Raw genomic sequence first — 12,498 nt, 5'->3', positions numbered from 1 at the left:
TCTGGTGATTTATTTGAGGATAAATACCTCTGTTCGCATCTTATGACTGAACACAACAGTCCACAGCAGCATGGAATGCGAGGAATGCAGAGGCTACAGGAGCTGAGGCAGCAGGGAAAGGAGGCAGCTATCAGGCTGCCCTGGACTGCTGAACCGCTCTGATCACTTCCTCCAGTCAAGAATGAAAGGAATTCTCTAAGCCAGTACTTCATGCCAACCAGGCGTGCATTCCCAGCAATGAGAACACAGCAAGAATGGCATTTGACGATTACCCAACACATGCACCTAACTCATCAACACCTTACCTGTACGAAAAATTCCACATCTGACTGTCAGAGCTGCGGTGCAATCCTCGAAGTAATGTTTAGCAACAACTGCAGCTTGCCCAGTTGTCAAGGCAGACTACAGAGCAGCTGGCTCACAATCTCCTGGCCTCAAAAAAATGCAAAGCACTTCTGTTTCTCCTCCTTCTGCTTCCCCACCCCCAGCGGCAGAGAGTACAGAGCGCTCAGAATCAGAGGAAGTGAAAGGAGCAGATTACAAAGAACAAATGAACAATACTTTAGGAACTACAAGGTGAATGCGTATGTTTTACTATAAATAGTTATGTTGAGCTAATTCCTGTGACTTCATGCTGTATGAAAACAAGAGGTCCCGTCTAATCACACCAGCCTTTGTGCAGATCTCCCATACAAACTGGAACAAAGGAAAAATCTAGCACAAAGTTTTGTACGCGGTATGATCTTAGCAAGCACAAAGATGAAGATGAAGAGGACAGCATTAAATTCTATGAACCAGAGATAATACAAGCAAGACACTTACAGATGCGGATTGAACATTCGACTCATTTTAGAAACATGGTCATTTTCACAGTCTAGCTCATCATCCCCTTGGTCCATGCTGAGCTTTCTCTTGTTGGGACTGATAGGAGGAGGGCCTGTTCGATGGTTGGTTAGAGCAGAGGATACTGGAAGAGACTGCATTCTGGGCTCACCTCTTAAAGCTGCTTCACCTACAGGAAGAAGACAAGTGAAAATGAACATGACAAGGAAAAGAGAGTAAAATAGCATGCCCTTTGGAAACATTCTCGCAGAAAAATTTCCCGAGCAGATGTCAGGTCTGCACTGGCACATTTAAACGTGGTTGGTAACATAAACAAGGCATCATAACCCAAACTTTAGCGCTTTATGCTGGAATAAAGAGTTGAAACAAGGTACTATGACAGGGTCGGCTCACCCGATGATCTAAAAGGTTGAGCTAACATATCTTTCCAAGAGCATTTTTATTCAGAAGCACTCCTTCTTACAAGCTGCAATTCCAACACTGAACTTGCATTACCTCATTCTGCAAAGCGTGACTCTTCACAGTGAAATAAGTTTTGATCCTTTTCTTATGGTTGTGGTTATAAATTCCAGGGCTACAGTTCACATTTATGCCAAATATTCAAGATCTAAAACTGAACAAACCTCCAAATTCTCAAATTATTCCTTTTATAACAAGCTGTCCAAAACAAGCTTGTCTGGTATATAACTATGCAAGGTAAAAAGTTAGGGAAAAAACTGGAACTTGCTGATGCAAGTTTTAAGTTTGTCCTTAAATGTCCTTCTCTGTGCTTTTAAACTATGTTTGGAGACATGAACAAAACAGCATAATTCTTCAGCACAAGAATCACAACATTTCAATTTTAAGAACGCTAATTTTCACCCAGGCAGACTCGTGACAGAGGACTAAGTAGATTATAAATTTTATATAATCCAACACTTATCAAAAAATGGCATTCACAGCACATGGGAGCTGTGTGTAAATAATTCTAGAAATGATACAATTAGCTTGTGCATAAACTCATTCACATATTGTTACTAAGTGCGCATTAAAGTGTGACCACAGTACTTTTCCCATTTCAATTAAATGTCTCTCTAAATGTATAGCCTAAAGCACACTGCTGCATTTCCAGCAGTTATGGACTTTAGTGGAACTCACATCCTTACAGCCACAGGTCATATTTAGACCTCATAGGGATTTAAAGATGGTAAAAAAAATGCTTTGGGGGCTTCATAAGGGGCTTGGAGAGGAGCTAAATTGAGAGGAGCTAAATTAACCATGGTTACCTATTCTGGTAATATCCCTGAAATAGCCACTTTTGCTAGAGTTTAAAATTTGTATTTTTCCTACACTGCCAGAAGCATTTTGTTTTCTACCTGGCCATAATTTCCAGAACTAAAATTAGGATAAAGTTAACTCCATCCACATCCCTGAGGTATCTGACAATGGAAATCTTTGTATGCCACCACACATTTTCACATCATCACCGAGGCAGATGATTTATAAAACGCTGCCCTAATTCCACACACGACAAATACTATTTTGTTGGAAAAAGAACGAGTGTGGAGAAAACCTCCTGAATGTTTACCAGTAAAAATAAGCATTTTGCCAATTTAGTCAGCATAATATAAACTAGCAAATATACACTGACCTATAATACACCACAAGTCATGATTTCTATTAAAGACTCTGGCACCAAATCTGAATAGGAACTTTCCATCTCAGCTCTAAATAGCAAAAGCTGTGCTCTACTGCAAATGCTTTAAGACCAACATCCAGACCCTTTCCTGTTCAAAACAATCGCAGTTTTAATTGGGAAGCCCCCCCACAACGACTGTAATGTTGCAACACAAGCTTTTATCAAAAAGACTTCTCACATGAAATAAATTTTATATCAGTAAAATTTCTGCAGTTTTTCTTCAGCCTTTGTATTTTGCCAGTAGAAACCTTCACCTACCTAGTGTTCACATTCTACACTTTAGAAGTAAACCACATCATACAGGTTTCTCTCAGGGAGGCGCCTCCCTCACGTCTATCTTTGAAAAAAGTAAGTTAGTGCCAATGCCAGAAGATGAAGCTTCTATCAACTACAGTTTGTGATACTTTCATCCTACCCAGACGTAATCACTCGTCTCTCTGCCGTGTATCTGAGAGCACTGCTGAAGACTTAAACACAAAATTCTATTACAGGAATTACAAATAAAAAAAATTACAAAAAACAGGCACCTAACTCGAACTGACTTCTTCTGAGTGATGCCTGACAGGAACACAGGCAATTGCAATATCCACGTAAAGCTAACTCTAGTGTTTACAAAAGACAAAAATCTCTAGCCCCTGTCCCATGTAGTCAGTTAGAAACCTTGCCTTTGCCCAAACAGCGTCTAGGAGCCTGATTCTATAAGATTACCTCACTGGGGTTTTTTCTTTAAATTCATCTTATTATGCGCATGGTAACAACAGCATTTATACATTAACATCCAGATGGAGTAGAAAATCTGGTGAAAATGCTATTTGTATATTGGAATTACAGAAACCCATTTTAAAGAAATTCTGCAAAGAAAGGAATGGCTTCTGAATTAATTAAAGCCTGCTGAATTTGGTAATGCATTTTCCTAATTGTGACGTGAAGCAGTAATTATGCAGGGGACACCAAGGCCTGCAGATAAACATAGCAGAACCGTCCAGTGTATCTGCAGCACCACTGGGCCATTCGCCCCAAATTAATCAAATGAACAGAACTTCGGACAGGTGGCAGCAGTGACCAGGCAGGAGCAGTAAGGGCCCTCCAACCCCCCACCTGGTCCAGGACAGGTTGGAAGACACTGAGCGCCTCCTCAGGAGAAGACAGAAGCGGGTGGTGCTCAGCATCTGGTACAGCCTCTCCTGCAGACAAAAGGCAAGCAGAGAACAATGCCAACCAAAAGAGTCCAGACAATATGGTAAGCTCAAGAGGAAAAATATCTCTACATTGCTTGCAGGGATAAATTGCACATTCATATACTGTATTTGTACTGTGCCATGGGTTCTTATGTGGCTTAATGTATTTGATAAGGGCCCAAACTGCTTTTTATTTAAATAAAAAGGCAACTTATTGCCCCAGTACTTTCCTCCTTACCGAACTTGAATTTAAACCAGAGAGAGAGAAACCACAGCAGAGTCTACCACACAAAATGCTGCCTTACGGACTAGATTTGTCTCCCCCAACTGACCACACTCCATGGTAACCAGACTCGCATCATACAGCTGGCAAGACAACACTCTGATAAAACAACTGTGTTTTATAAAATTCCCCAAGTCCAAACTCCAGTCTTCAAAATTCATTACTGTGACGGCTTGTGTCTGCACTGCAACTGAAAGCAGAGATACCAAACACATTTATTGTGCCTCTCATAATACTTCTCTTTGTTTCTGTAAGCAGCTGGTGTAAGGCACTCCAGATCTGCTGCTTTCAGATAGCTGTACTTAGAACTAGTCATACTAGTATCTTTTTTTTTTTTTCCCTTTTCTTTTTTTTTTTTATTAAAACTGTTAGGCAACATGATAAAGCACAGACAAGCTAAACAGAGATAACAACGTGACGTAGTGTCTGCCTATATAGCAGTACTGCAGTAGGGCACTCAGTTGACAGAAGTACATGTAGTCAGCAAGAATGTTCTTTATTTTAACCACTTACAAGCCTAAACTGAAAGTGATTCACATTAACACATGCAAACTAAATGTTTGTAAAACCAGCATGGCTCTCTTCAGACATACACGACCAGGACGGTTCTCTGTAAACAGCGGATCTTCAACACTGTTTGCATTTCTCTTGCAGTTCAGTCAGCAGTATCTGCATCCCTACTGAAATGTCCATGCAATACAAACATCACAACAGCAAAGGTCATGTTTTCACAAGTGTGGATTTGATAGCAAGACACCAGAGAAGTCTTAAAATATGTCTGAGAACTCCAGGAGTTACCAAAGACTGGAAAAAAAAATACACACTATTTTGGCAGCGAGCTTCCTTCCTCTCTGACCTAGCAACTCAGTACGGGTTGCACTAAGACATGGCTACCATATCCTATTCCCCCTCCCGATTTCCTCTCTCCTGCTGGCTACTATTAATGCATAAAATCCAAGCATTAATTACAATCCAGAAATGAAAAGGCTTCATCTTTCCAGCCAAAGATTAACATGATACAGACCTTAAAACAGATTCAAACAAAACTCCTGGAAAGAAAATTCCAGCACTGCCCTTTCCCATTTTACTTTTTGGTTCTGTATCTGAGAAATGGGTTTGTCTACAAGAGTAAATTCCTGACACATTTATTAACTCGGGGCAGGGGGATGTCCTTGGCTGTGATGTCTGTCGATAGGGTTCTTACCTTTAAGCTCATGGATTGACTAACCATGACCTCAGGCCACTCAATTAATAAAATCATGGGCACAAGCATTTAACAGACTTCAATTAACGTGCACTACACCTTTAATCACCTTTTCCAATACCTCCATGCAGACAAACTCTCATTAGTAAAAGGAGTTGCCTCATGTTCTTAGGGCCAGACATTCCCAGGAAGCAAAAAGTACATGAAGATCTTCAAGGGCAGTTTTCTCTACCGATCCAAGATCAAAATTTAGCCCTCATGACATATGAAACATTTCTACTGAAAAGCCAAGACATTCACAGAAGTTATATATATGTGAACAGGATATTAAAAAAAAATAATAATCTCATTTTCTGTTCCTATATTCTAACAAATATGAGGAGATAAAATCACAAATTGATTGGAATGGATTTATGAACTATTACATGTTTTCTGCCCCCATCTCAAACACAAAAGTCAGTCTGTGCCAACATAAATTGGGATAAATGGCATAAAAATTCCAATTCATGCACAAAAATCACATGATTTGAGATATCAAATACCAAGCAGGGAATTCGCCACAAATTACTCAATTCAACAAGTCATCAAAACAAAAGAATCACAATACACTGCCACAGAATTAATCTGCAGATGTTGTCAGCTGCCTAGTTTGGGCATTACTTCACAGCATACTCTACACATTGTAAGAGGACTGATACCCTTGAAATTGGGAAATTCCCCAGAAATTAAATCTGTGTGAAATAGACTACAGGCAATCTTAAAAGTATGTAATTTAAGGCAGATTTACTTCACTTGCTTGACCAAAGAAAATGAATTAATACATTCAGACTCCTCTGTAGTAAATCTTTGGTTCAGGATAAAAGAGATCTTAAGTAGCAGTCATAAATGATATTATTTATATAATTGTTGAACATTTAACATTTCTGTAACTCCCATTCAAGCTAACAAACAAAAAAAAAATCCTCGTGTAAAGCCATCATTTCATACCACTATATTTCTGGATTGCAGATTCTATAAAAGATATGATTTAAACTGAGCTTAAATAAGATTTAGTTCTGGGAATTAGTCTGCCAGACACTGTAAGCAAACCCACAGTAGTCTGTGTTTCCTTTAGAGTGTATAAAACAGGCCTACCTGGGGAGCATAATAAAACAGCAAACTACGGCAACACAAAAAAAAAAACAACCCCACAGTATTAATGGAAACAGCCTAATCATAAAACACTGCTATGAAATCAAATCTTGGGAATATTTGTATTGTAATTGATAAGATTTCTTTCAGCAGCAAACTTACTGCTTCACATATCTGACACATATTTTACTGACTTTCTTGTAAGATTACAAAAAGCTAATTTAGGACCAAAAAGTCACATACACATGTACAGAACAACTGGCAAAAGGCTGCTCTCCTCCCGTTTACAAAACATACGAAAAGCACTTACTCCTGGAACCAAGCTCTGGCTACCACTGTGCAGAGATATGTATGCCAGAAAGACCATGGCCAAAAACAAAATACAGTGATTAAATTGACTATTCTGTTCTGGCTCTTCCATCTGACCATGCCTGCCAATGAGGGACACATTATGCTTGACACTGCAAGCAAGAACATAAAATAGTGACCTCTGCATTCAATCACCTCCACCCACTTTTTCCTCCTCTTCAGTTCAAACGACTGCACAAAGAAAGGAGCCAGAATTTAGGTACAGCAATATCGCTTGCAGAGCGCAGGCATGCTTGCTTCAAAAAGCACATATTGTTAATCAGAGCTGAGTAGCACAGGTTAAGGCAGATTTCAACTTAATAAGTCTTAAAAATGCTGTATTATATACAAAATACTAAATTGCAACTGGCAGAATATCGCAAAATTGCCTCCCCAGACCTAACTGTAACTGTATTTGCTCCTTCAAACTTACAGTGAAAAACTACTATCATCTTATGTTCTGTCTCGTCATATTGTAAAAGCATAGCTGTACAAAATAGCACATGCATATACTGTTACATAAATTGACTTAGACGGGGAGGTATTTCAGTTTCACTTAAAAAACATGAGGAAAAAGTCTCTGCTGACCGCTCTTAACTGTGACTGAAATAAATTCTCTTCATGCTGCTAACCAGGTACCAACTGAATGAGTCTCCTTGGTAAGTAGGCAAGAAACTGATGGCAGGGGAAAGGAGGACAGCAGTTATGCCACGAAGAAAGCAGGATGGAATAAATTTTAATGCTTTGCTCTGGCAGAGCTCCTTAATATTTCCTCTGTCAAATTTCAATTTTCGCACCTCAACAGTTGTGACGGTGGGGCTGTGTTCCGTTCCAACCCAACAATGAACTCGGGCTTAGGTCTAATTATAGAGCATGAGACTAGTTTATAAATTTGCAGATCTCCCTTTAAGATAACATCCCATTTAGCTAACTCTTGCAACACATGAGCTGGAAGTCTAAAAAAAAACCCAAACATTCCTTCCTTCTGCTTAGAGTACCTGTACTCATGTAAACTATGGCTAAAAAAAGATTCCTATTACGTGGCAGACAAGATTTAAATGCAATCAGTGCTGAACTACACTGATCTCCAGACAAATAGCACCAAGGACGTGTACAATATTTGTCAACATCAATGTCAAAAAAAGGATTCCTCTCGGTTCAACACTGAGGCTGGCTGGTTCTGCTCAGGAAGGAGGGCTGCTCCCAAAGCACACTCCTTTCTACCAGCTCTCCCAGGAAAAACCTGAATCATTTCAGGTCAGTTAAGAAAAACTAAAAATTAACACAAGTTCTCATTTTGTGTTTGCTCAATACACTACAGAGGCTTACATAAAGGAAGGGCAAGCTGCTGTGCTAAGCAGAGCTACCGAGCCGGACCAAGTACAGCAAGCAGCACGTGTCTTAATGTGGTGCTGCATTTGGGCCACCCAGCCCGGCCGAGTACTACAGGGTTTGGCACGCAAGCAAGACCCAAAGTAATTACAAAATAACGGACTGTCCTACAGAGATAGGTCGTCACTCCCCGGCCAGCCTTGTCCTGTGACTGCATGTGGTCAGACATGCACAATCCTTGTTCAGGTAAAAGCCACGACAGCCAATGTACCAAAGGAAACTCAAAAGAGCACCAACTAGCAGCCCTGCGTTAGATACTTCAAACCCGACAGTAATACTCTGCTGAGTAAGCCGATGAAAGGTACAGCTCCTAAACTCCTCAGATTAATTGCACTTCCTATGAAGAAGGCTACAGGTTACTTTCATATGGTGCAGAAAAGCGTGACCCAACAACAAGCACATCCCAAATGAGGGAGGGAATAAAAGAGAAAGGAAGACAAAGGGAGAAGCATAATTTACATTTTCTACAGAAAACAGTAAATTTCACGTGCTTGTATTTGCTTAGAAAACACGACATTCCTATTTACTGTGCAGCAAAAAAATCTATGATCCATTTAATTCCCCGGCAAAACATCCCGCATTGTTAAGTACTGTAAGTAGTCCTGGTGTATCCCTACACCATATTCTCTATATAGTAAAACTGAAATTTAGTCATTTAAGTTTCTTCAGTGCTAGGTAATGTTTTCCCCTCCTTGCAGCTGAAATCTCTAAAGACTCTAGGCATGCGTCCCTAGGCTAGAAACATGAAAAAAGGTGAATGACCCACCAGTCTTGGCGCTTCAAGATAAGAGACTGCCATTGTCACCTTGTAACCTGGCTGGAATGTTTATGGGACACATACACTTAAGAGACTGGGAAACAAACACCAGGCTGATGGTTACGTTAATTCCTAATAGAGAAAATAATTCCAGACTATGTACCTTAAACTACCACCATGCAAAGTTCAAATAATAAGCATATCATCAGAATTCAGCTTCCTTCGACTTATTTGCAAAAGTATTATACGACATTCTCTTACATTTCTGATAAGTGGATTTTATTTTTTTTGCCAAATAAAAATACTTACTTTCATCGATGTGATAATGCGATTCTATTAAAACTGTAAAAACACCAGCAATAAAAAACTGTGAACGAAATATACCTAAGTCAACATGTTGAAGATGTTGGATTCTAAAACAATGGTGGTTTCCAGACCAGTGTGGTCTTTCTTTTGTCACCTGGCTAAATGACTTACTGTGTTTCATAAAGACGGCAAAGCTAAACCAACCAAAGACTAGCCTGTCTTATCAGACACAATCAAAGCTAGAAGACCTGACCATTTCAAAAGTAAATTGACATCACAGCAAGGTTGCAACAGAAAAAACTGTTAGATTGAGCACTTAAACAGTATTTCAACAAACTAAACGATACCTTGTAACTATGTATTTTCATGCAATGGCAAAGAGACACAAACAGGAAATTAAACTTGTGAAAGCTCAAATTTGAGTAATTCCTCCTAAGTAGACAGAAAACATTTGCTACCCACCCTTTGTTTCTGTTTTAGTGGAGAGCAACATAGATACTCAGGTCTGAAACACCACCTGCTCTGATGGCTGCTATTTCATGGATCTTACTCTGGAACATAAATTAAACTCTATAGACTGTTGCACTGGGTAATCAATGCCTCCTGTGGATATGAGCACAGTCAGTATTCCTACAGCAACCATGCTTAAAACAAGTGAACATCTCAAAATTAATGGGATCATATTAAAATTAAAGCCAATAAATTGTGCTGTTACTTCCACAAGGGTTTGAGGCAAAAGGTGCCATGCAAAGGTAAAAAAAAATAATTATTATTCCACTTACTTAAATTGGAGCCTATTTTTAGATATACTGCAAGCTTTTATTGTAGTTTACTAAAAACATGCTCTGAACATCTTTTCCCACATTATTCTCCTTTGCTACACATGGAAAAACTCAGAACAACAAGAAAATGAGCTTCTCCTAACGGAGCTGCAAAATCTGATATTGCACTTTCAAGCAATGTTTCTTTTGTTTCAATTTTATTTTCCCCAAAATTCCTCACCTGAAAGGTAGAAGGCCCTTGAGAGAAGACATAAAAGCTGTATGTTTAAACTACAAACACAAAAGCAAATACATTCAAAATGTTAGTAAAAAATATGCACACATGGGTGGCCTCCCTTTGAAATGGATTTGGAAAAAAAGTAGCGCCACTTTTTACACCACTGTACTGTGTTTAAGTCCTGGAAAGCTTAGTCCGTGCTAAGTTCCCTGATCAGATTCCTGTAAGTAGGATCCAGATGACTTCAAAATGGTAAAGTTAAAACTAAAACAACCCAAAAAATAAAACATAAAAAGCAAAGAAGTCTTGGCTACTGCATTTTCCCCACATGGCATGTCACCAAGCAGTCAAACAGCAGCAGCTGCTGCCACAGGGCAGGAGGAGATGAGACTGGAGGCAAGCCTTCATCATCCCATGCCTGCAGGCCCCGTCTAGGAGCTGCTGCCACCTTCACAGTCACCAACACCATAATGTCTTGCTAAACTGAGGTGAAACAAGCAAATTACATTTGGCCTAATGAACACAGGAAAAAACCCTTCCATTTCAGTTTTGGTTTTCTGCTACCTGACTGCAGCCTGTCTGAAATGGACTCACGTATTTAAGGAACACAGAGTCCCTTCACCCAAACTGGACAGACTGCTGAAGACTTTAATCCACAGAGCGTCAGAACAATCCCAACCCATCTCCCACAAAGAATCCATTGTAAAGAACAAAATCCCTTTGTCCTTCAAAACGGGCTCCAAAATCCCTTCTACCAAAGGAAAGCAAGAGAGCAATGACAACTGTGCAGGGCAGTCAAGCACTCTGAATCCAAGAGCAAACTACATGAGCTATTCAGATGAAAACAAGATACTCTTTTGATCATGTCATTTACATAGAAAATGAGGAGGCCGTGTCAGCTTGCCAACTCCTTATGTGCAGGGTTTTACTGTAACTGATGGCAGTAGGCTGAGATACAACCCCGCCAGTGCCTCGGTCAGCAGAAGAGAACGAATTCAAGCTCACAAGAAGCGCTACGAGACTGAATAATGTCGAGCCTTCAACCCACTGGCTCTGTACTATTCTGAGACACAACCCAATAGTCTTCCTCTGATGCTGCTCACATGTAGCGCTTTAATAACCAAAAACTTGTGAGGGCTTCATCTTCTAGAAAAGCTCAGAGAACAGTGTGGCTCATGAGATAGAGAGGAAAGGCTGCCATATAATTTCTCCAGGGGTATGGGTGCTAGTATGAAGAAACTTATTTAAAAAATCCAAAATATTACCATTGTTCCTGAAAGGATTGTCCTCCAAAACAGACAACACAGGCATATACCACCACTAAGGAAAAAGATAAAATTAATTTTGTGCTTCTGACATAGCAGTTTTTAATCTTGGGTTCATGACATGCAACAAAGATTTTATGGGGGAAAAAAACCCAAACTCGCTATGAATAGATCCACAGCAAAAAATTAGGTAGCTACAGAGTACAAGAGCTTGAAAACGGTTGTTCCACTGGAAGACTGTGTTGTGAAAAAACATGGTACCGGAGAACGTCCTCAAAAGGACTGAAGATAACATTATATTTTTTTTTTTTAGAATTAATGCTCCTACCTGCTCCTACAGTCAGCACTACTATGCAGTGGCTGCTCCTACAGTCAGCACTACTATGCAGTGGCTGAGATTGCTAGAGGTTGTCAGATTCAGAGCAAAAGAAGGGAGACAGCCCTGCGGTGCTAAGGCATGGATGGGAGCACTGTCTAATTCATAGCTGGACTGTTTATTTCACAAGAAGGAGGGTGGTTTACGGGGCCAAGTTGCAGGGTCACTTAAAATAAATGTTCTCTCCAAGGGGAAGCTAAGGCAGGAAGATAGAGGGAGGGATTGTTTGCTACCAAGAAATTACATGCTGCCTGGACAACCTTTCTCACAGTTTTCTGGGCACAGATGGCAGGACTCTTAGAAAAGCAAGGAACAAGCAGAAATACGTATTTTCAAAGTTATCTTGACAGTCATGGGTTTGGAATAGGTGAGCAGTACCAAAGTTACACTCTACTCATAGATTTAATTAGGGCTTTGTCTTCCTCGCCCTATACCTACTAGTCTTTAGCTGAATCTTCCCTTTGATTAACTTAACTCCAGGCTCCTTGTTTATTTCAAAGCTGCAAAAGCAACTCACTCCTGAAAAACACAGAAAAGACAGGGAAGTGCAGATGGGTTGACAAAATAAAGGTAACAAAAAATGTCAGTTGTATGTCTGTGACCCACCATTCGCATGATACTAGGATCCAGTAGCTCCACAGGACCCTGAAATTAAATCTTTCACTACATCACTATATCGTTTCCCAGTTAATGATCTGTTAAATCCTTCCCCATTTTGCTTGAACGATGTATGGCCTA

The 12,498-nt window shown here is 39.9% G+C and overlaps 1 protein-coding gene across 7 annotated transcripts in view; it reads right to left on the bottom strand.

Moving 5' to 3' along the window:
- VGLL4 (vestigial like family member 4) overlaps positions 1-12,498 on the bottom strand; it is a 90,903-nt gene that overhangs the window by 24,532 nt on the left and 53,873 nt on the right. For 5 of the 7 annotated variants that reach the window (XM_055806829.1, XM_027778655.2, XM_005231668.4 and 2 more), the window contains one exon: positions 823-1,012. In XM_055806829.1, coding sequence (XP_055662804.1) covers positions 823-1,012 — 190 coding nt within the window. The other 2 variants (XM_027778654.2, XM_055806831.1) reach the window with 2 other exon arrangements.

The sequence above is a fragment of the Falco peregrinus genome, chromosome 5 (assembly GCF_023634155.1).
Source record: "Falco peregrinus isolate bFalPer1 chromosome 5, bFalPer1.pri, whole genome shotgun sequence".
Lineage (NCBI taxonomy): Eukaryota > Metazoa > Chordata > Aves > Falconiformes > Falconidae > Falco > Falco peregrinus.
Note: the sequence above shows the minus strand (reverse complement) of the source record. Positions and strands in the feature narration are given on the sequence as shown.